The sequence below is a fragment of the Hydra vulgaris genome, chromosome 10 (assembly GCF_038396675.1).
Source record: "Hydra vulgaris chromosome 10, alternate assembly HydraT2T_AEP".
Lineage (NCBI taxonomy): Eukaryota > Metazoa > Cnidaria > Hydrozoa > Anthoathecata > Hydridae > Hydra > Hydra vulgaris.
Window position 1 is genome coordinate 50,099,875 of NC_088929.1, and position 26,196 is coordinate 50,126,070.

The 26,196-nt window shown below is 31.1% G+C and overlaps 1 protein-coding gene across 1 annotated transcript in view; it reads right to left on the reverse strand.

Annotated features, from left to right (window-relative positions):
• Positions 1–20,054: 20,054 nt before the first annotated feature.
• The window catches only part of LOC100214984 (branched-chain alpha-ketoacid dehydrogenase kinase), a 28,526-nt gene continuing 22,384 nt past the window's right edge, over positions 20,055–26,196 (reverse strand). Inside the window, exons 8-9 of the mRNA XM_065808248.1 lie at positions 24,081–24,170; positions 20,055–20,581 (exon numbers count right to left, since the gene is read on the reverse strand). Coding sequence (XP_065664320.1) covers positions 20,272–20,581; positions 24,081–24,170 — 400 coding nt within the window. The 3' untranslated portion in view covers positions 20,055–20,271. The remainder of the gene's footprint in view (positions 20,582–24,080; positions 24,171–26,196) is intronic.

Consider the following 26,196-nt stretch of genomic DNA (forward strand, 5'->3'; position numbering starts at 1 on the left):
GTTCTGACCAAGTAAAATACAATTTGCGTAAAAAGTACGAGGGCAAGCTCATAGTTACTTGTTGCATCAGCCCACTATGCGTCGCTTAGCGGAAATAGGATTTTGTACATATTTTTTAGTGATTTTTCATATTTAAACTTTTTAAGTTTTTTTTTTTTTTTGCATTCAGTTTTTAATTTTCTATAAAAAAAAATCAATCTTAGTTTTTTTAAACTTTTGATATTTTAAGGGTTTTTTCAAGGTTTTAAAATACTCGCATTTTTGTTTAAATCCTTGCATGGTATATGATAAGTGTTAAATTTTTATACTCCTAAATCGCATAAAAATAATGCTGCGGTATCAAAAATGTTTAAAAAAAATTTAGCATCTCAGTGCTGTCATGTATGTCAAGCAAGTCTTAAGGAGTTTAATTTGAAAACCATTTGGAAAAAAGATAAACTTGTAGGTTTTTTGAAGAATATATTATAACTTGGAGTTTGCAGTCTTCATTTATGGATATGCAGCATGGAGTGGGTCTTCAATACTGCTTGCAAACTTCCTGCAGTGAAACAAGGAAGAAAAATTTTAGCAAAAAACAGCCAAGAATTTATTGAAAACAAAAAAAATTCCAGCACTTATTCAAAACACAATTAAAAATAAGGGTATCTTTTGTCAAGAAGGGAAGTGGTACATCCATTACTGGCAATGTTGGACGATAATTCTTTAACAATCCATCTGTGACTGGAAGAACTTTAAATTTGAATACCAATATGATCAAACTATTTAGGGACCTGCTCATTAATATGAACAGAACAAGACCAGATGCAAAAATTTTTAAGCAGAAATCTGAACGTCTTTTTGATCTCATTTCTATTTTTTTTTTAGGTGCCCCAAGAAGTCCTTACGGTGTTTTCACAGAACACCGCGGAAGTGCATTTAACCAGGAAGTTCACGCCTCCTTCTTTACCGCGACGCGAAAATTTGTCCAGAGCTCGTTTCGAACCTGGGTCTCCTGCTTATAAAGCAAGCGCTCTAACCATTGCGCCACGGCCGCATAAACTATTATTATAATGGCTTTTAAAAAATTTCTAACGATCAATTTTTTAAAAGCCATTCCAATGTCACAGTCTGTGCATAGAATGATAGTTCATGGTGTTTCTTTTATTAAATATTTTAAGTATCCATTAGGTTCTTTGTCTGAGAGTGCCATTGAAGCCAGGAGCAAAGCTAACAAAACTGCACGAGTAAGTCATGCACGTTTAACTTTTTTTGTCGAAAGTAGTAGGGATATAGTTAATTATTTATTTATGACATCTAACATGTATCTATACTGCAAGAAGAACAAAATGCAAGTGGTATAAGAGCTATACTACAAGAAGATTCAGCTGATAACTTTTCCTAAAGTAAATATTGGAGTAAGGTATGTGTATCTGTAAATTTAGATTTTTAATGTTATCGTTTAATTCTATTAATGATACATTTTAGGTGCTGGTGGTAGCCAATCTAATATTTCTGAGGCCTTTTCACATAATCAAGACAGTATGTTTTTTTTTTAAGCTTGCAAAAAAAAAAAAAAACCGGAATGAAAATAAACCGCCAAATAAATCGGTTTTAAAAAAGACCGGACTTTTTTTATAAATATATATATAAACAAACAATATCTCATAATTGATGCTTTGTTAAAAAAATTACTTTAAAATGTTAAACAGTTCGCTATGTATAAGGCTATTTCCGTTTTTTCTATCAGCGCGACGCATAGTGCAGCCCCCGTGGAATAAGCCCTTTTAATATTCATCACAGTAAGCAGGCAATCAACTAGTACACTTATAAAGAGATACTAAAAAAAACTTAACTTCCTCTAGTATCAGAATATTATAAAAAAGACAATAGGCTTATCTTCTGGCCTGATCTAGCTCGATCACATTACGCAAAGTTGGTCATCGACTTTTTAAAATTGAAAAAAATCAAAGTTTTCCCCAAGATATAAACCCAGATAACGTTCCAGAAGCAAGACCAATTGAAAACTTTTGGGGTGATTTAAAACGGCTAGTGTACGAGAACAATTGGAGAGCTGAGAATTTGGAAGAGCTTAAAGCAAGAATTAGATATTGTTATTCAAAGATGAGTAAAGAAATTTTCCTTACTCAAATAAAACATCTTTCAAAAAGACTTTATAATATTGCTAAATATGGTACTTGAAATAATTATTTTTATATATTTATAAACTATGTATACTAACATATTAACAGTTGAAATATTAAATAATAAAACTTATTAGTTCTTAAAATATTAAATTTTGTCCAAAATTTTATTTATGAGGTGTTATTTAGCAAAAAAAAAAGTTTTTTTCAAAAATCAAGTCAGATCACGAAGTAGTATGAAAAAGAAATAAACAATTTAAATAAAAAGACATTAAATTTGGAAAACCGGTCTCGAAGGTATAATTTAAGAATAGACGGAATATACAAAAAACCAAATGAAAATTGGGCTGAGTGCGAAAATGCAGTAAAGGAAACTTAAAATTAACAATGATATTATTATAGAAAGAGCTCATAGAATAGGCCGACATAAAGAAAATAAGAAACCAAGAACTATTAATGTCCTAAAGTTAGTAAATTTTCAAGACAAAGCAAAAATACTTAACGCTACAAAAAACTTGCGAGGAACTGGGGTATACGTTAATGAGGATTTCGCTAAAGCCGAAAAAAGTTGTGGGAAGAGGTCAAAAAGCTGCAACTTGAAGGTAAGTATGCAGTTATAAAGTATGATAAAAATTTTTCGAGAGAATTTCGGAAGTAAATGGATCGTTCTTAAAAAGAACGCCTTTTCAATTTATTTGTTATAACTAATCATGACTTTAATAAATGACTTTCAAACTTTTGCCTTTAATTTTTTTGAAAATAAATTTTTTTCATTACACGAAAACTCCGACCAGATATTAATTTTTTTCATGATACAAAAATCGAACGTTCTTACTTTTATCCAAATGAATTAAAAGGAATTCTATTTAAGGAAAGCAACGATCGAATTAGAATTCTACACGCAAAATTACAATTAATGCTTAAGCATTAAATATCAGAATTCTGATATTTAATGCTTAAGCATTAATTGTAATTTTGAAATTTTCCAAAATTTACTTGAGGAAACTAAATACTTTTTTAATATTATTTGCTTAACTGAAACTTGGGCTACCTCAAACGAAATTAATAAAAATTCTTATTTTTATCTTTCTCACTTGGAAATGTTTTCTCTTGAAAGGCAAATAAATAAGCGCGGTGGTGGAGTTCAAATTTAAGTTTTAGTCGAATTTCAAAAATATTTAAAATTTTTTTATGTCTATAAAAATAATAAAAATAATTTATTTGAGATAATTGATTGTTACTTATTGCATAAAAAATACTTGCTTTAAAAATAAAAATGGAACATCAAATTATACCAAATTCAATTAGTACAGAAACATTCTGATATGATATCATATCTTATCATATTCTTAATATGGTATATCATTTAATAATAAAAAATATAAAATTATTGTTTTATTTGCCAAAAATATGCCTCGAGGAAGCAGAGAAACACGTCTCAGAGTTTCGTTCGAACTTTTGTACAAAAGTCACCAGCAATTGAGAAGGCTCGCTCAGACTCCACGTTCGATGGCGGAATCAAAATATGAGTAGACAGACTCTAATATTTTGCCACGAACGCCGTTCTCTTCGAAGAATTTCATTTCAGAAATTAAGCTCCTATTTATTATTTGTTTATTTGAGTTGGACGTTATGTTGGACGATAAGTTCAATTGAATTTTGTTCTCCAACTTTTGCATTAATGTTAAGGGCTTAGTTTGTTCTTCCAACATCACTTCTATCACATCGTCAGCTTCTGATTGTTCGCCTGAGAAAGTTTCCATGTTAGAATTAAATATCAAACTTTGTGCAAAGTTTTCAATAACTTTGACTGTTTTTTTTTTTTTCAATGGTTGAATGAAAGATGAGTGCATCTCACCTTTTCCGTCTTTGGCTTATTCGGTCTTCTAATTTCTTCTTTAATTTAAATTCTCGCATAAAAGAAAATGCCGCATCAGCAGAAAACAGATTTGCATCTTCTCGACAAATGGCTTCAACAGTAAGCTTCACTGGGAGAAGTACAGAGATAATGTTTTCAATCGTCAAAATTTCAGCATCTAGAATAACGATATCAGATGCAATGTCAATCAATGCTTTTCTAACACAGTTTTTTAGCTTGTTAAACCTTTCAAGCATTTCGACTAAGCTATTCCATCTAGTTCTAGTGTCCATAATAAATTTCAATTGTTTTCCAAATTCTTGTTTCACGTATAATTGAAGAATATCATTTAATGTTCCCGAAAAATGAAATTTCTTTACAATCGAACGAACTTTTTTGATGAGAAAACTAAATCCAAATTCTTCAGTCTCAACAAGCTCAGCTTTATTATAAGTTTGTTCAATCAAGCCAACATTTTCATCTTCAATGTATTCCTCATCTGATTCATGGAAGTCACTTACTTGATCTTCTACACTAACATTTTCTGTATATGTGTGAGCCACCAATTCAGTAGTATTCGAATTATTATTTAGAACATCAATTACAGCTAAACGTATCGCAAGTGCGAAGTACAACCGCTGATTACATGGTAAAAGGTGTCCAACTTTTTGCATCATAGCTGCCCCATCAGTTGTTATAGACGTAATATCTTTATCGTTGCTTAGATTGTTGTCTTGCAATGTGGTTTTTAGAGCCGTAATGCATTTCTCTGCAGGAAAACGTCCTTCAACAGGTACTAAACTTAAATTCCCAAACTGTTTCTTGCCATGGACATTCACATTTAAATAACATCGGTTTATTGAAGATGTCCATTCATCTAGAGTTAAGCAAAATATTGTTCTATCTTCTTTTAAATTTATAAAATCCTGCATCATTTTAGTCCGCATTTTTTGTGAGTATTTTAAAACCATTTTGCGAATCGTGTTAGGTGATTTTGGTAATACATAATCTCGAGCGCCTCTAGCCAAAAACAAATTTCTCAAATCGATAGACGTACGGTAAACTTGGAATGGCATATTATTAAAGGCACACATTCGTGATACAATTGCAGAAAGCGATTAATCTTTTTTGTTGAATAAATAGTTTGTAATCATCCTTTTTGATGCGCTGCTTTCTGGACCTTCATCTTGCACGACAACTCGTTTTAATACATTAATATTGTGTATTGTTCTTAAATGTGTGTGCTGCGGTGTTGTCGTTGAACAAGTGGTTTTTACTATTTCATAATATATTTTACATTTTGCTGTTAGTTTTTTTGATTCTCTTAAAAAATGAATCCAAACAGAATTTCGATTTTTAGATTGCTTTTTGTATTTGCTTAATGTTCTCGAAAAACGAAATTTCTTTACAATCGAGCGAACTTTAATGATGAGAAAACTAAATCCAAATTCTTCAGTCTAAAACAAGCTCAGCTTTATTATAAGTTTGTTCAATCAAGCCAACATTTTCATCTTCAATGTATTCCTCATCGAAGTCACTTATTTGATCTTCTACACTAACATTTTCTATATATGTGTATTCCGAATAATTTTCCTTTGAAGACATTTTAGGATGTACTGTTGATAATAATTTAACTTGTTAAACAAAACAAAATTAAATAGTTATCAAACTATTTAATTTTGATTTAAGCAAATAATAGCAGGAATAATTTAACAGTTATTCCTGCTAATATTTGCTTATCAATTTAAAAAATATTGATCCCTATGATTCAATACACACTGCACTCCAATAAGCAAATCTCAACACTGTTAAAAATTGTAAGATATAAGACACGAACACGAGGTTATACCAAACATAAAAATTGTTTTATATGGATATGAAATAAAGACATGAAATCGTTAACTTCAATAACGTAACAACGCAATGAGCAAATCTCAACAAATAATAAGATGTGGATATGAAATGAAGGCATGAAACCGTAAACTGCAATTTAGGAATGTTTTCTCTATGTCTACTTGTATTATACAGGATAACTGTAATTTACAATTGTTTTCTTTATTTCTTCTTATAGAATTAGAATGTATAATATTTATATGTAAAGAAACAAAAACACAATTTAAAAGTTGTAGAGAGCACGAAAAAATAAATTTTAATTTTGGAATTCGCTGGAAAAATTTTCGGAATTCGAAACTTTTTATAGAAACGAATTCCGGAATTCTCGAATTTTGAATTTCGAGATGCAATCCCTAGACCGCCAGAAGCGTGAGCAAGAACTATAGCATGTTTTTACAGCGAAAAGTTATTACGAAAGGTAACAACGAAAAGGAAAAAATCTTTCTAGTTGGTGATTTTAATTATGAATTGCTTTGACTACAATGACGATAACAAAGTTAGAAATTTTTATGATGCAATTTTTGATCTGGAGTAATTCCTCGAATAAATCATCCAACAAGAATAACAAAAAATTCAGCAACTTTGCTGCATAATATTATTTCCACAGACTTGTTTAGCAGAGATATAAAATTGGGCATCTTAAAAACAGATATTTCAGACCACTTTCCTATTTTTCTTACCATAAACACTGACCAACCGCCTAAACAAAAATTAAATAAAGTTATAAAAAAACGTTTTTTTAAACCATCAAATATTGAGTCTTTTAAAAATCCGCTCTCATTATTACATTGGAAACACTTAAATTTTAATGAAAATGCAAACAACTTTTATGAAGTGTTCTTTGAAACATTCACCTCTGTTTACAAATCCAATTTTCCAATTGTTACAATAACATTAAAAACAAAACACTTTAATAATCCCTGGATTACCAAAGGATTCAAAAAAACTATCCAAAACTAAACAAAAGCTGTGCATAAAATATCTGAAAACAAAAACAGCAGCTAGTGAAAAAATTTACAAAGATTACAAAAATCTTTTGTAATCTTTATAGTGATGGTCAGCAAAGTGAATCCCTGAGCATAACCTGTGGTGTTTCACAAAGTTCTAATCTCGGACCACCACTATTTTTAATCTATGTAAACGCCTTAAACAAAGCTTCCAAATTGAAAAGTATAATGTTCGTTGATGATACTAATCGTTTCTTATCCCATACTAATATTTATGAACTCTTTTCAACTACAAACTAAGAACTCAATCACATTTCTAATTGGTTCAAAGCTAATAAATTAACTTTGAACCAATTAACAAAACAAAATGGATTATCTTTCATAAAATTTAAATATTAACAAAACAAAATGGATTATCTTTCACTCCTGCGCAAAAAAACGTTTTTTACCAAGTAATATGCCTCAAACTTATATAGCCCCGCGTACATACGCATTATGTTTTTTTCAAAATTAAAAGAAATTAAAAAAAAAAGTTGTGACTGAAGTCAGAAAAAAAAACACAATTCTGATTTACCACAGACGTGAAATTCAACTTTTTAAAAAAAAATAAAATCAAGTTTAGGAGAGATAGTCAAACCGCATCTTTAACACCCCTCCCCTCCTAAGCGTTCGCACGCTTTTGGAAAACCTCTCCTCCCCCACACCTGCATATGCACTTTATTAGATGGCCCCTTATGTTTTACTTTTATATGGAAAAACGATTTATCTTTATTTGTTTTTAACGGCTTTTTTTTTTTTAAACCAATTAATAAATTTACATTAAGAAATATTAGTTTTTTAAAGGAACTTTTTTTTAGAACTAGGTTCAATCAACTTTGTATCTCATATCGTGCACCCCATCTTTGAAATAAAATAGTATTACCAAATTTTGATCCTTCTATTACTCTTCCTGTTTTTAAAATTAATTTAAAAAAATTCAATTCTCTCTATAGACAACATTCTAAAATTCTACTAAAAATGTATGTAAAATTGTTGAATTCATCAGCTTATTATATATTAAAATGTGTTGTATCTTTGCATAATGTAAATACGTTAAATTTTCAATATATACAGTATCGGACAAACGAGTGCAACAAAATAATGCTAATTTAGTTTCTTTATATAAAAGTGCTGCATTTTTTCAATTCAGAGAAATAATTATGTAACTGTTTAGAGACAAAGTTCTTTAAGTTTTATTCATCACAAAATTCATTATTTGTACACGAAAATTAATTAATTAATCAAAAGTATTAAGGGGTATACTCCCCCATAAATAAAAAAAAAATCAAAAAAAAACAAAACAAACTGATTTAGATAATTAAATATATAGGGGTTTCAGAAATCATAATGGTTTTACCTAAAAATGTCTATAAATACCAAAACTTTTTGTTTTTGAGAGTTAGGTATCCAATAGCCGAACGTTTCAAATTCAATTCAAGAAATAGAGACACTAGTGAATCAGTAGCAACATTTATTGCTGATCTTAGAGCTTTGACCACCCATTGTGCTTATGAAAATACACTGGATGAAATGCTACGAGACAGAATAGTGTGTGGGATTAACGACTCTCGAATTCAGAGGAGACTACTAAGTGAAGGATCTAACCTTTCTTTACAAAAAACATTAGACATTGTGCTAACCATGGAAGCAGCAGCAAATCAAGCAGCAATAATTCAATGCCATCAGAACGTTACCAGCCCAGCAGCAATCAATAAAGTTGAAATCAAATCAGAAAGGCATTATGAGCGTGAATGATTTCGTTGCGGAGGCAAACATAATCCAGAGACATGTTTTTTCAAAGATCAGGAGTGTTTTTTTTACCACAACAAGGGACACACTACAAGGAAATGTCGTAAAAAGAAAAGGGTGTCAAAAAATATAACAACCCAACACAAGATAGTCGAGAATAATGTAAATCAAGATGAAGAAGAGCTATATCGCATTCAAAACAAGTCGAGTAAAAGGAAACCAATCATGATTGACGTGGAAATTAAAGGTATTTGTACACAAATGGAACTCGACACTGGAGCATCTGTGTCAGTAATGAGTCTAGAAACATTTACGAGCTTGCAAAAGAAAGGACTCATGAGCAAGGAAGCTTATCCAACCAAATCTTTTTTGCGGACATTCACTTGGGAAGTAGTATCACCAGTGGGGAAAGTTGAGCTTTCGGTCAAAATAAATGGGCAGACTAATGTGTTAACTTTAATAATCACTCCAGGTAAAGGACCTTCATTGATTGGCAGAAACTGGCTGAGAAAAATTAATATTAATTGGGAAAAAATATTTCATGCAAGCTAAGGAATCCCAAGAAGTCCACTTTCATCAATGATAAATACGTTGGTTAAAAAATATTCTACAGTGTTCCAAAATGTGCTGGGACAATTTAAGGGGTAAAGTGGTGCACATACCTATGCTGCCTAATGTAAAACCTAAGTTTTGCAGAGCACGACCTATACCATATGCTTTATTAGAAAAAGTGAATACAGAACACGGTAGGTTGATATCTTCGGGCATCTACAGACCGGTAAGTCATTCCTATTGGGCAGCTCCAATCGTTCCTGTCCTAAAAAAAGATGGCACCATTCGATTATGTGGAGACTATAAACAGACTGTAAATCAGGCAGCAATATGCGATTTTTATCCCCTACCGAGGACAGTAGATTTATTTGCAACTTTGGCCGGCGGACAAAAGTTCACAAAACTGGACTTAGCATTTGCCTATCAACAATTACTTCTTGATAAAAGTTCCTGTGAGTTATTGACAGTCAACACTCATCGAGGTCTATTTGAACCTACACGATTACAGTTTGGGGTGCATTCAGCATCTGGAATTTTTCAACCAGAAATTGAGAAGCTAATTTGCCATTTACCAAAGTTCGAGTTGATGACATTTTAGTGTCAGGCCGGTCGGATGAGGAGCATTTAAAAAACATTGAAAGGGTTTTACATATTCTAGAAAATGCAGGACTAAAATTAAAGGAAAGTAAATGTGTATTCATGTCACCCGAAGTTGAATATCTAGGTTTTAAATTAACAAAGGATGGGGTAGTACCGCTGTAGGACAAACTTAACGCAATCAGGAATGCTCCTGAACCTAAAGACACTACCCAGGTAAAATCCCAATGAAAAAGGATTTAAACCTTTTGTAGCTAGAAAATATGAGTTAGGAGTCGAAGGAGGAATACTAATGTGGGGAAACCGGGTTGTAATACCCGCATCGTTACAGGATATGATATTAAAAGAGTTACACAGTGCCCATCCGGGTGTGGTACGCATGAAAGCTTTAGCGAGGAGTTACGTGTGGTGGCCCAATATGGACAAATCGATTGAGGAAACGGTACACCAATGCCGGTTTTGTGAAATGCATCAAAGAAGCCCTGAAAGTGCGCCAATACACCATTGGGAGTATCCAAGTAAACCCTGGAGTTGAATACACCTTGATTATGCAGGTCCATTTTTAGGACACATGTTTTTAATTGTATGCGATGCTTATTCAAAATGGATTGAGGCAATAGTGATGAAAAATGCCAAATCCGAAAACACCATTGAGCAATTGAGAGGTATATTTGCGGTTCATGGGATTCCCGAAGTAATTGTTAGTGATAATGGAACTTCGTTTAGCAGTGCTGTCTTTGCTGAGTTTGTCAAAAGAAAATCAATAAGACATATTTTTACAGCCCCGTATCACCCTTCTTCGAACGGGCAAGCCGAACGCACGGTGCAAACATTCAAGGAAGCGATGAAGAAGTTGACCGCTCGACAAGGCAATTCTATCGAAACTACGGTGAATCGATTCTTATTTGCATACCGAATCACCCCTCATTCGACCACCGGAATATCACCGGCAGAGCTTTTAATGAAGAGAAAATTACGTAGTGCGCTTCAGAGCCTAAAACCGGATCTAAAAAAAGGTGTGGAAGAAAAAAAAGAAAGGGCAGAAAGGTTCAGGAACAGGAAAACACACTTGAGGCAGTTCAACTGTGGGGACAATGTGATGGTAAAGAATTTCGGAAGTGGTCCGAAGTGGATACCGGGACGGATTATAAAACAAAAGGGACCAGTCAATTTTGAAATTTTAACCGACGACGTAGTTGTTCATCGACACATTGATCAAATACGGTTGCGATTTTCCGATTTACTGGAATACGATTCGAATCCCGTAATCACGTCTCCTGAAAGCACTAACCCTCAACCACCACTTCAAAATTCGTTACTAAACCCGTTTTCGCTGCAACAAAGTACGTCTAACGCGAAAGAAATACCATACACAGAGGAACCAACAGCCAGCAATGCAGTGCAAAGTTACACAGAGGAGGACGGGGCTAGCAAATGTCCTCCCGTGATTTTTTTTTTTTTTTTGTAGTTATTTTAGGTGCTCCCAGACGTCCTTACGGTCTTATCACAGAGCACCGCGGGAGAGCATTTAACGGGAAGTTCACGCCTCCTTCCGTACCAATGTCGCTTGTTGGGCTAGAGCTGGCGTCGAACCTAGGACCTCTGGGTTCTGAGCCAGAACTCTAACCACTGCGCCACGGCTGCTCAAGATTGAATCGAGTATTGCACCAGTGGAATCACGCAAGTCAGGGCGACTCCGACAGAAGCCAAAACGGTTTCGGGATAGTGAATAAAAAAAATTTATTGGTGGAGGTGTTGTGTTTGCGGCCCTATTGTAACACGGTATTTCTTAATTTAAAACATTTTGAATACGTCACAGCAGGAGAGCGGAAAAACGTGCTAAAAGTAAGATGGCGGTTTTCTGGAACTTATTTGTATATATACAAAGTGCTAATGATAACAAAGAGATTTATTACTAAAAATATTCCTAGTGTTCATTTTCATATACCCGTATACAACGAATTTAACAGAAAACAAAAGCAAAAAGCAAGGACTTGCATGTGAACTTTCTATTATTTGTTTAAAGTGTAAATATCAAAATGACTTTTAAAGTTAATTAATAAAAAAGGAAACTTTGATATAAACAATCGAACAGTATATACAATGAGGACTCTTGGATTAGGGCATTCCGGAATTGAACAGTTTACAACCCTCATGAACATGCCAAAACCATGACGCTAAAAAACTTGACAAACTTGTTTTAAAAAATACTAATATTACTGAGAAAGTTGCACAGGAAACAATGACTGATACTGTATCTGATATAAGACTACAGTGTCAAGACAATAATGAGATTCTTGATGTTGGTGTATCATGAATTTTCATTGCAAATACACCATTTTCATCATTGAATGGTGTATTTGCAGCACTTTCAATAGGCAGTGAAAAAGTTTTAGATGTTGAGGTGATGAGTCAAATATGCAGAGGGTGCTCCTTAAATCAAAAACTTTCTAAAAAAGATCCTACTGCTTATGCTGAGTGGAGAAATTTCCACATTTGTAAAATGAATTTTGTTGGTTCTGCAGGTGGAATGGAGTTTGAAGGAGCCAGTCGTATTTTCCAGTGATCAATTAAAAAACATAAGTTGCAGTACATTAATTTTTTAGGTGATGGAGATGATAGTGTCAAGGATGTTTATCCTAATATTAAAGTAAATAAATTAGAATGTGTTGGACACTATCAGAAGCGTGTTGGAACCAGACTCCGGAAATTGAAAAAAAAGTTAGGAGACTGGGCGGTCGTGGTAGATTGACAAATGCAACAATTGATCGACTGCCAAACTTCTTTGGTGTGGCAATTAGGCAGAAAACTGGTAATTTAGATGCCATGAAATCAGCAGCGCTTGCAACCCTTTTTCACGTTGCATCATCAAAAGAAAATAATTGACACTATTTACATTGTCCAACAGGTGTAAGTAGCTGGTGTAAATTTAACAGAGACAAAGCAAATAGCACTAACACCTACAAGCCAGGACCTGGTCGACCTTTAGAGGTTGTATACAAAATCAGACCTGTGTTTGAAGAGCTCACAAAAGAAGATGAGCTTAAAAAATGTCTGCATGGTAAAACTCAAAATGCAAATGAGTCTTTCCATGGGAAAATTTTGGATCGCATACCAAAAACAAAATATGTCTCACTGACTTTGCTGAAGTTTAGTGTTTATGATGCTGTTGCCAATTTTAACATTGGGATGAAGTCTTCAATCCTAATATATGAAAAACTGAACATGGTTCCAGGTTTTTACACACTAAACGGTTCTAACGACATAATTAAAACACGCATTAAATGGTCGATCTTTAAACTAAAACCCGATAACAAGTTGCATCGTCAAAAGTTAAGGGCTAAACAACTGAAGAAAAGTGACAAAACCTCTGAAAAAGAAAGTAAAACATATGAAGCAGGAGGTTTTTAATATTAAATATAGTCCAATATATAATGTTACGTATATTTGTAGATCTTTATTCTTTTATTTTTAGTTTTTATGCGTTTTCTCAGTTTGAGGTTTTTCAATATGCCGGCCAAAATTCCTAGAGAACCGCTTGAGCGTTTTATCTGAAATTTTCAACAAATTTTTCTTTTTATAAAAGCTGTGTTTTAAACGGAACAGAATTTTTTAATACTTATGAATAAAACAGTATGGCTAATTTAATTTTTCAAAAAATGTACTTTTTTCTATTGTCAACTTTAGACCACAAGTCTTCAGGCTCAGAACATTTTTTAAAAAAATCTGTTCTGTTTAAAACACTCATAAACCTATTCTAATTGTGTTTCCAAAGTTTCATTCAGCCTTTTTTTATTACTTTTTGCTAAAACTTGGCCAGCGCAAATCTTATTTTTTGCTTATTTTTGGGGTTTTTTACGGTTACTACAGCAACCGTTGACCAATTTTTTTAATTTTTTCTTAATTTTCTACATTTATGCTATGGTTAATCATTTTATGTCAAAAGTTGTTATTTATTGTCAATATTTAAAAATGGGGGAGTATACCCCTTAAAAAAAGTTGATTTCCTTCTGGACAAAACAAGTGCAACTCGACAAAATGTTGACCAAGCTGTATTTCGCTATCAATATTTCGTGGCGAATCCTTTGTTTCGATTACAGCCTTGCATCTTCGAGGCATAGATTCGATCAGGTGATCAATGAAACTTTGTGGAAACGCTGCCCAGGCCTTTTGGATTTGTTCAAACAGTTGATACTTATTACGGACACCTTCACGATTAATTCTGCGGCTGACGATCTCCCACAGGTTCTCGATAGGGTTGAGATCCGGAGATTGAGGCGGCCAATCCATCACCGATAGGTGGTTGTCTTGAAACCACTGCTTGACTACTTTTGCAGTGTGGTTCAAATCGTTGTCTTGCTGAAAAACCCATTTTATTGGCATATTCCATTCAGCATGAGGTAACATAACATCTTTCAGGATATTTTTATACATGAAACGGCTCATTATTCTATCGTTTCGATGTATTGGACCTAGACCATTAGCAGAAAAACACCCCCAGACCATTACATTGCCTCCACCATGTTTCACGGTCTTATGGCAGTAACGTAAATCAAGGCGTTTTCCGGCCGGTCGACGTACACGGCAAATGCCATTGCTCCCGATGATGTTGAACTTCGATTCATCATTGAACTGGACAGTTCGCCATTTCTGCACATTCCAGTCAATATGAGATGTAGCAAACAGGAGTCTTTTCTTCTGGTTTTTTAGTGAAATCAGCGGTTTCTTTGCAGGGCGTCGAGAAAACAATCCGGCTTCAACAGCACGTTGTCTGATTGTTCGGTCTGATACAGGCAGCTCTAATTGCTTTTGTATCTCAACTGATGATATCCAGGGATCCTTTTTGACGGATCTGACGATCATAGAATCCTCTCTAGAAGTGGTGGAACGCGGCCTTCCACCTTTGTTATCTGCTGCCAACTTCCCAGTAGAACGATATTTGGAACATAGTCTTGATACGGTCCATTTTTTCACGCGATATTTATCACAAATACTTTTTTGTGACATTCCACTTACGTAATCGCCAATAATTTTCTTTCTTAGTTTCAATCCAAGACTGTCGGGAGCCATTTTTGCACTTGAAGTCATAAAAATAATAAAAATAAAAAATCACGCTTCTCAAGGCTTACCGTGTTACATTTACCTTGTGATGATACAATAATGCTCTGTGGAACACAATGTCTTGGTTGGATGTGAACTGTATTGATGTAATGAAACACTTGTTGTATTTCACTTCTTGTATTGATGTTCTTCGATAAAACACTTTGATAAAACTCACTTTGATAAACAGTCTTGATAATACTGACTGATTGACTTCCATATACTGACTAAATTACATGTCGATTTACATGTCTCTTATATAGTCAAATGAACCGATGTAAACCTGTTCTGGAAGATTCTAGATGCTTCTTTTCGATGCTTCTGGAAGCTTCTGGATGCGTCTGGATGCTTCTGAATGTTTCTGGATACTTCTGGATGCTACTGGATGCTTCCAGATTACTTTATGCTAACAAGTTATACTTTTTTTCACACATCTAATTTTAATTTTAAATAGAATATGAGATTTTTTATTTAATATAAGTTAAGCGATTAATCATAACATGCATTATAAAATTGATATAAATTTTAAAACACCAGATTAAATGCAAAAAATTTTCCCTGCGATATTCTATGGGAAATTCCCATAGCATTTTTCTGTACTCTATTATGACAACGAAATATTATTAGCTACCGGAGTTTACTGAATTTTAAGCAAGCATGCAATTCAGAACGGCTAACAGTAGTACTGTATTACTTCAGTTTTAAATTTTCAAATCTGTCAAGAGTATTATTCAAAAAATAAAAAAGAATAAAGTAAGAAAAACATTATACAAAAGAAAAAGGCATCAAGATGAATTTATTGGATTTGGTCTCGAAAAAAGTTTAGCTGTTGGCTAAAAACTTCCACTAAAAATTGATCTTTTAAGAAGATATTTGCACCTCCGAGAAGTTGACAATATTAGTGGAAAAGGATCGACTTCAACCCGTGATGTTTTTAACACAATTTTAATTGAGCGTAAAGAGATTTGGGGGAGAATAAGAACTACTTCATAAAAGTGATTGTTGAATGGAAATGTATTAAGAAAATAGGAAAAAGATGCACAGAGAAGACACGTAAAAAGTTCAGGACATCAATAAATCAACAGTGTGATATTTTAGCATCTAAAGTCTACGAAATATTACGGGGATCTCGAATTTCTACTTGGAAAGAGGAGTGGCTGTTTTTACAAAATCAGCGGAAATATCCACAGGTAAACAAAATTACTTATTTAGCTTTTCTGTTTTGTTCGAGGTATACAATATTTAAAATTTTTGATGCTTTTTTTTTAAGGTTGGCCACATGCTTGTTCGAGATACTAATTTAAACTAAAGAGAGAAAAAAGTACAAGATTGTACTGAACGTCTGGAACAGCATGATAATTTACCTAAAAAAAGACGAGATATCATTTTTTTTTTATTTATTTATTTATTTCGCCGTTTAATAACTTTTACAATTTACAAGGTTTATAAATTAAAAAAAACTGGCGGGGCAAGTAGAAGACATTATTTTGTCTTATCACCGAGCCCCAATCGTACGTATTTACAATAGCCGGATAATATATTTATACTTTATAAACTATTTATTAAAAATTATAAATGTAAAAATAAATAACAATTAGTTTAAGAAATACTTCAAGAACAATATTCATGTTAAGAGTAATAATCAAGTAAACAAGAAAAACTGAAAGAAAAGTAAAAAAGAAAAACAAAAAATAAATTAATTAATTAAAGAGCACGTATTTTCAAGAGCCACACTATATACGTATATTATACAAAGTATTTGTTGAAGAATATGAAAATAAAATTTTTAACAATTTGTAATAAAGTAATATTTAAATAAAGAACAAAAAATTCAAAATAAAAGAGTACCTAATTAAAAAAAAAAACCGTTTTATGTATGTATATTTCTAACCAATTTAATTAAAAGTAAAATAAATAACAACTCATTAATAGTTAAGTAAAATGTTGAAAAACTAAGATTTCACCAATAACTTTTAAGATTAGAGGAAACACCATAACTCAAATAATGAAAAAACTAACAAACAAAAATTGATAAATTGATAAATTCTGATACATATTTTATATAATTGATTTTTAGTTTAAAAGAGGCATTTAAAATCGGATATATTAAAATCCATATGTAATAACACCTGTTTCGATTCTTTTTTAAACTGATGTATACTAACTTTTTCCGTATTTGCAATATTAGGAAACTTTTTCCACAAATAGGGTCCACGATATTGAATTGAATATGTAATTTGTTTTGAATTATATTTAGGGACAATGTAGTTATTATTTGAAAATTTTGTCGGATATTTATGCTCTACTTTTTCAAAATAGGACTGAAATATTTTAGGAGATAGTCCCATTTTTGTTTTATACATAAACATTAAAACTTGATGTAAGTTTATTTTATAAATATTTAATGCGCCCAGTATACGCAGAAGAGGCTCGCATGGTACAATTTTATCAGCTCCAAATAATATTCTGCAGGCATGTTTTTGTTTACAGTACAATTTTTTTAATTTTGTATGATTTGTACTTGCCCATGCAATATTACAATAAATCAAATGACAATGAATGAAAGAAAAATATAAACTTTTTAAAGATTTATTATTTAGAAATGGTTTAGCCCTATATATCATGGCAATATTTTTTGATAACTTTTTCTCAATGCTTTTTATATGATCACTCCAACGTAAATGTTCATCTAATATTACGCCCAAAAAGTTAACTGAAGTTTCTCTTTTAATGTTAGCGTTATTGATTATTAGATTTGGGAGTTTAATTGGAATATTTTCTAATTTATTTACTTTATGAAATAAAATAAATTTGGTTTTCTCCACATTTAGAGACAGTTTATTACTTATAAACCATTCATTAACCTTACCCAACTCTTCGTTAGCTGTTTCAAAAAGTGTTTTAATATCTCTGTGAGAATAAAAAAGATTGGAGTCATCTGCAAAAAAAATACAGTTTAAGAAGTGTGTTGCTAGATTTAAATCATTTATATATACTAAGAATAATAAGGGTCCTAAAATAGAGCCCTGGGGGACACCACAAGTTACAGCATATGGAATTGTTTGTTTTTGCGCATATTGGATGAATTGCATTCTATTGGTCAAATAGCTTTTGAACCAAAGTAAGTTATTATTTTTTACTCCATAATATTCATTATCATTACGAGAGAAGAAGTTGAAAAAATTCTTAGCGAGAATGATGAAAACACAAAAAGCTTAGAAAATGACAAAATTTATCCAACGCCACCAAAAAAAAAAAAATCAACAGCCCTTATTTCTCAGTTGAATCCAAAGACACTAACTAAATTGTTTACTGAAGTTTCCGATTGCTTACACCTAAGGGTTAGAGGCACAATGGCTATTGAAGCAAAAATAGTTAAAGATGTTGGCGCTCCCCTTGAACAGTTTGCTATTTCAAAATCGAATGTTCGTTGTCAACAACACAAAGAACGAGAAAGTCAATCTCATCAATTAAAATATAATTATGAATGCAACCGTCTACTTCATCCATGTAATCACTGGGATATCAAACTTGTTTCATCGCTTTACGGTAAAACTATTCAGACATGGCTTTATTATGTAGAATAATAAGATACAGGAAAGAAAGAAGAGCATGTTGCCATCCTTACAAGTGAATGGGATGGTTTGGCTGAAGATTCAAATCCAAAAGTTCTCGGGATTCCTACAATCCAAAATGCTACTGGTGTAGCCCAAAAAGATCAATTTATCAACCATTTTAAATCTTGAAAGCTATTTGATAATTTGATGCTTTTTGCTTCAACACTACAACTAGTAAGACCGGCTGGAAAGCAGAATGTGCGGCTTTAATTGAGAAAGATATTGACAATGTAATTTTATGGGCTGCTTATCGGTAGCACATTTATGAGTTACACATTAAACACGTCTGGGAAGCAGTTATTGGAAACCATAGTGGACCGAGCGAACCGCTACTTAAAATGCCTCAGGATAACTGGGACTCAATTTCCTACGCAAAAAAAAGTTATTATTCAGTTTGAATTTCCTACAGACGGAGATAACCCAATTAATTGTCAAGCAAAAACTTGTCTTGAAATGGGCCACCAATTGTTTACAATAAAATACATTTCAAAGAGAAGATTATTGGGAACTTATTGAACAGGTAATTGTTTAGAGAGAATTACAAGCTTAAGAATTAAAAGACTTTTTGGTTCAAGAAACCTGGTGCTTATCATCGTGCAAGATTCATGCACAACGAACTATACATCTTTAAGAATGCTGGAAAAACAAATTAACTAGCTCAACCAGAAAAAACGCTATAACGCTATAAGAGAATGGCGGATTTCATTGCACTACTTCAAACAAAAGCTTTTTTGCTAAGTCGAATTTCCATCATTGCACCATATGTTGATCGCTAGTACACAATTGACATGCAGTGGTATCGTGAAACAAAAGCAGCGGATGCCGTCCTTCAGTCGTGTTACAGGTATCTTTGGTATTTAACTCAACAGTTAGTTGTATTCATATTGTTTAATGAATCTATTCCTGCAATCGAACGTTCTGCCGCAGCTTTGAAGCTATTTAACATCAAAAGATATGAACAAATCATGCTTTGAAAACTAATTTCCACAAGTTTAACTAAATAAAAATTCCTGATTTTGTGTCGGTGATCGGGCTAGATTCCCGGCTACTGCTTGATTTACTCAAAATGAAACCTTATCAAGTGAATTGGTTGCAACTACCTGTCAGACATAGGACAAAGATGAAGGACTATAACTATGTTAAAAAAGTAGTCGAGTTTTTAGAAGTGGTTAGTGACTGCGCTGAGCGAGGAGTCAAGCTGATCTTAAACGTGACAGTAAAATCTTCAAAATTGGACTTTTCCAGGCTTCTTGTTAGGGATGATAAAAATATCAAATAGTTTAAATATTTACTCAATTATCAACTTCAAGAAGTTAATTTTTTTAAATCAAGTTATTATCTCATACGCGATTATTGCGCGATTAAATCGAATTTTAATTCTCTACATATTTTTTTGTTAATACCAAGTTATTGTTCCACGCACGTTTATTATCTGATTAAATAATACACGTGTATGAAACGTTTTTATAATATATTTTTAATTATAATTAGGTATAAAATCAGCTTAAAGTCTGCAACCTGCTATGCAACTGTCTAATCGCCTGGAACCAGATATAACGCTAAAATGATGCTAGAAGTATCGTAGAAGAAAAAAACAACGTTACTTTTAAAGTTAAATATTAGCTTACAAATTTTAGCTGATAAACTTTATTATCATATAAATAATGTAAATATCATTAAGTAAATAATCGTTTTAAATAATACTCCAATAGTTACCATAGTATCACATAATCCTCCAACTATTACCATAGTATCAAATAATAACCCGATAATCAATAACCGTTCACATATACTTTAAGTTATATACGAAAACAATTTGGTTGATTTATATGAATCAATTTTAAAAATACGTCGGTTCCAAGTCCGTACATTGAAACCAGCGTGAGAGATCCTCCTAAAAATTTAGCATATGCAGCAGCAGAAGGTAAACCAAATCCATATCCAGAAAGTACACCGCCAATACCTTTATCGTTAGCTGCCCTTGAGAAATTATCAAATGTATCTTCCGTTTCACAAAGATTTCCCTCATTATCTGTACTAGTGGTAAACGAATATTGAAAGATATCAGAAAGTTGAGAGTCTGGAATACCACCTCCTTTGTCGGATATTCTATTGTATTTTTTAAAGGTAATAATAACTTTATTTAACTTTAAACAAATGTAAACTAATATATATCTATATTTATATAAATATATACACATATTTATATAAGTATATATTTATATAGATATAAAAATAAACTTAATTATGTTTATGTTTATGTCAAATGAGAATGTTTAACAAAAAGTTGTGGTGATTGGAAAGAAAATAACCACAAAAAATTATTCTATCCCCCCCCCCTCCCCTAAATGTGATGACAATAAGTTAATAAAGTATATTTTTTTAAATTCATTAAATTTTTAATATTTTATAATCTTTTAGTGTTAAAAATGTAAAATTATTTTGGGGATTATTAAATTATGTTTTATTTGATCACATAAAACCCTCTTATTTTGGGGATGGTAGAAACTTTACATAGTCATAACTTTTGAATGTTGCAAAATTTTAAAATAATATTTAAAACATTAATGAATTTAAGTTTAGTATAATATGCTAAAAAAACGGGTTACGGTCACACATGGGTAAACTCATGAGTAAATTACAAAAAAATAAGAAGGGTAAACTGCAGCCATGTAAAATTGATGACACACACACGGGTAAACTCAAAATATATTTTCTTGTTTATAAATTGCAGCCGAATATGAAAATTAAAATTGAATTTTGAAATCAATGATTGAAATTGATTGATTTCAATCTTGGAGTAGAGGAGAAAAAAAACAAAAAAAAAAAAAACAATATGTTTTAAAGTATATGGGTTACTTTGATATGTTGCATAATACAACAAGAGGCAAATACTTATTTAAAAAATAAAAATTTTTTAGAAAGACTTTAAATCATAATATGCCTAAATGAATCATAAATATGCCTAAATGAGAATCATAAAGGAAAAAAATATTTTAGAAAATAAAATACAAAAATTATTTCTGAAAAGTAGGTTAACTTAGTATAAAAAGAAGTGCAATTTATTTATACTAAGTTTTAATAATAAAAAAAAGTATAAAATAGATAATTAAATTGATTAAAAAAGATTTCTGAAAAAAACTATGATCAAAAAGTCACAAAATGAACCCCCTTCTAGAGTTGTTTAAAAAAATAATTCTTGCAATAAAATCTAAACTTTTTTTTACAGTATTTAAAGTAAACACTGATAAAACCTAACAAAAAAATATTTTAACCTTGGTTAGTACTCCCTGTTGATTTGACTATTTAACCAGGGTCAAATTTTTAAACATCAAATTTAACCAAGACTTGTTTCAGTCACTGCCTTTAAGCCATATTTTAGCATAGCATTTTTAAATTATAATTTTTTTTACATAAATATGCATTTAGGCATATTTATGATTCTCATTTAGGCATATTTATTAAATGTTCTCAAAAAAATTTTTTATAGAATTTTATATCCAAAAAACGCTAAATCTTCGTTGATTTCCCTTTTTTTAGGTATTATAATTTGGAAAAATTATAATACCTAAAAAATATCGTAATCAACTGCACCAATATGTCAGAATTTTACTTACCTTTCACCATTATTAAGTCAAAAAGATACTTAAACCAATCATGGAACAAAAATGGTCAGATTGGCACAGTGTATACAATATCGAATTTAACTTTGTTGGAACAGCCAAATAACCAAGCAGTTAAAGCAATTGAAGGATATGACATACATTTTTGTTGGACACTTATGTGTCATAAAAGTTATCAAAATACGAAAACAACACCTGATTGGTCTGTTTACCAACTCATTTTAGTCATATTTTTGAACCACTTGACATTGGAATGTAGCCACAATAAAAATGTACTAAAATCATATAATGAATCAAAATGCAAAAATGCTGATTAAGCTAATTTTCCAAGTTTAATAAAAGTTTTATATGATAGCAGTAAATGCTTCACCAAAACACACGCAGACAGTGCTTTTGTAAAAACAGGGTTGTTTCTTTTCAATAAATCTGATAATGATCTATCTTAATTGAAAATAACAGAAACATTTGAAGATCCAGCACCAAAGCTAGCATCACAATCAGCATCAACTTTATCAACCAATGCCACCACAGCACCAACTTTATCACCTAATTTCACAACCAGTCTTAACTTTATCACCTAATTCATCATCAACTTCATCAACAACAACATTTAATGACCAATGTCAAGTATTTCAGTGAAATTACTACTATTTAAAGTTAACAAAACATATATTTCATTTTAAAATGATTTAGAATCTGCAATGAAAACATTTATGTAACAAATTAATTTGTTAAATTAATTATCGCCAAGGTCTGAAATGATCAATTTGTAGGGAAAAAAATAAAAAATCGTAGCTTTGTTTAAAAACTTTCACAGTAAACAAAAGGAGATCTTTGGGCTTTCATTCATTAAAAAAGTTTGCATTAGTAGCTTTAACTATATTCTAGATTTAAAAAATGGTGTTAAAAATTTTGAAATGTCTTGATATATTTGTTCTACTGTTTTGTGTTAATAACTACAGTTGTAAAGTTGCAAATGGGAAACCAATTGGATTTTATTGCTTTCCTTGTGTAGAAGTTATTCATACATGAATACAAAAACTTTTCTAAATACATAGAATGAATCATGGTTATATTTGTACAGCTCATTAGAATTATAGCAAAAATTGCAACTATTAATATTACGTAATATTATGTAATATTACATAAATATAATAAAAAGGCTAGTATATTAAAACACAATCCACTCGAGCCTAATGAACAGCTACAACCCTCATTTAAGGAGTTATACTTTCAAACAACACAACATTAGTAGGCCATATATCAGTATCATACAATTTTTTAATCATTGCTTGAACATATACAACATTGATAGCCTTTAGTAATTTTACTGAAATGATTTTTCTGCTCTGTAGCATTCTTACAGCATTTTTGTTGACTAAAATTCCTTTGTTTTAAAATGGAGAAAGTTTACACGGAGTACAAGATTTTGTCCGAAGTCCATTTTGATGTTACTGGAGGTATATACAACTGGTTAAGACTGCTTTTAAATGCATAATTTTTTTTTTTTCTCAATATTTAACTAAAATCTGACAGCAAACATATGAATTCAATATTTTCTGACACGATAAAACTTTTAACTTAAACTACCACTTAACGAAAAAAAAAAAAAAAATTTGACATTTGATATTAACAAAACCAAACAAAACACCACAATAAAAACAATTAAAACTTTAAAAAACTATATTTTTATTTATAAGGTTTTTTTTTCCCCTACATTAATTACAAAAAAAAACTATCAAAATTAAACTGCATTATATGAATCAGGCTAATAGAAAAAATTTTTTTTAATTTATAATATCCCATAAAAAAATGTTTCCATTGAAAATAAATCAAACTTAATGAATGCTGACCGAAAAAAATCATAAAAAATATATAATCAATGTATGATAATATATATTTTTAATATATTTGTTTATACGCCATTATAATACACAACTATAATTTCATATTAAAAAAAAATAATTTAAAAAAGAAAAACAAACTTGATTGTGAAGTATTCATCATTATTACAAATGGTTACTTCTATTGGTGGCATTTCAAAAGGATTTTCAATGTGGCGTACAACTGTTGCCCTGAAAAGTAAAAATTAAAAAAATTTTTAAGGAAATAAATTCACAATTTATATAATTAATTTAAAATTAATTTTTTATTACTACTTTTATTAATTTTTTAAATTTACTTTTGCATATTGCAAATTAAATTACTACATTATATATATAATGTATTACATCATATATTGTTTATATATATTATATATTCAACTATTACATTACATAATAATTAAATATTATAATTTAAATGTATTATAAATTTAAAGTACTGGTCAAATTCATAGCACAAATGTAAAATAAAAAATTAAATGATAAAAATTCAATAGAGGGTTGAAAGAAAAGTTGTAATTATTTTTTTTTATCTGAAGAATAACATTTTACTTTTTACAAAAATGAATGAAAATTGAAAATAAATTTAAAGTTAACATGTTTTAAAGTTCACTTAGAAATAATACAGAAAAATAAGCTGGTCAAAATTATAGCACATAGTACTAATTTTAGATAAAAAACATTAGAATTTGATTTAATATGAAGAAATGTTGGATTCTTTAGCTCTAAAAATTTGAGAAATACGATCTGGAACAGAATTTACCAATTTAATGCAAAGATCAATTGAAGTCTTGTCCCAAATGTCTTGAATTGCATCTTTCAAGTCATTTGTGTTGCTTATGTTGTAATTTTCGAGTTTTTGGTCAATAATTGACCAAAGATTTTCAATTGGATTTGCATCTGGTGAAGTGGGTGGCCATTCTAAGAGCCGAATATTCTTCGTTGCAAAACATTCTAGAGTTTTTTTGCTTTGTGACACGGTGCGTTGTCTTGCATAAAATAACAATCTTCAGCTTCAGAATCAAAAAGAGTGTCCATATTGTCAGGTATTTCAGCAATAACTTCTAAATAACAAGAAGCATCCAAACAACTTTTGTAAAACTTCAATAAACCTATTCCATTTGAAGAAAAACACCCCCATACAGAAATAGTTCCACCACCACCTTGTGTTCTTGTTGTAAAATTAAATGGTAAATCTTTTTCATTAGGAAGACGACGTACAAACTTACGGCTTTTTTTCTATTTATGACTTCAAAATGTGATTCGTCACTAAATATTACATGATGCCAGTGATTTTGAGTCCAATCAACACCAAGTTTTTACACCAAGTGAGTCTCTTCTTTTCCTGAGCCTTATTTTGATAACAACGTGGTTTCTGTGTGCAACTTTTCAACTCTTTTTCTAACAAATGACGATGAACTGTTCTTGCACTAATGGTTTTTTCTATTGCAGCATTCAACTCCATAGCAATTTTTCTATTTGAACTAGTATGACTTTTTTAGCAAGTGTCAATATATACCGGTCTTCTGTAGAATTAGTGCATCTACGACACCCTTGACCTGCTCAATTTTTCATTGGTAAACTCAATTTAACTTTATCAGCAATATTGTAGACAAATTTTCTGGAAGTTTTAGTACCTTTAGCAATATCAGCAATATTAAAGTGTTGCTGAAGTAAGTTTTTCACAAGTTGTCGCCGCTCAGAGCTTACTGCTTTGCAAACCATTGCATTAATTATGTTTTACTTTTAAAACTACTGCAAGAAACTTTGAAAAATGATAAGGTTTGCTATTTTAAATAATCAACTATGACGCTAGTAGATAAATAAAATATTATACACAACAATGCGTCAATGTACTTAATCATACGCATTGTCAAAATTACGAATGAATGTGAGTGTGCTATATTTAACTGTAAATTTAATTTATAGCACACTCACATTCATTTGTAACATTTAATAATGAACAAAATTTTAAATTTCATGTGCACATTTTAAATGACTAATGTAAACACATTTCAAAAATACAGTACATCTCAACAATATGATTAGTGCATACAAATATTTTACATGACAATCTTATTTTAAGACGTGCTATAATTTTGTCCAGTACTGTACAATCAATGAGTTATTATACACCAAAACAGTCAGTGAAATTAGGGTCAGCATTTGGCAATGCCGACCTAACTGCTGAACACAATGTGTTTAAGGTGGCAAAAAA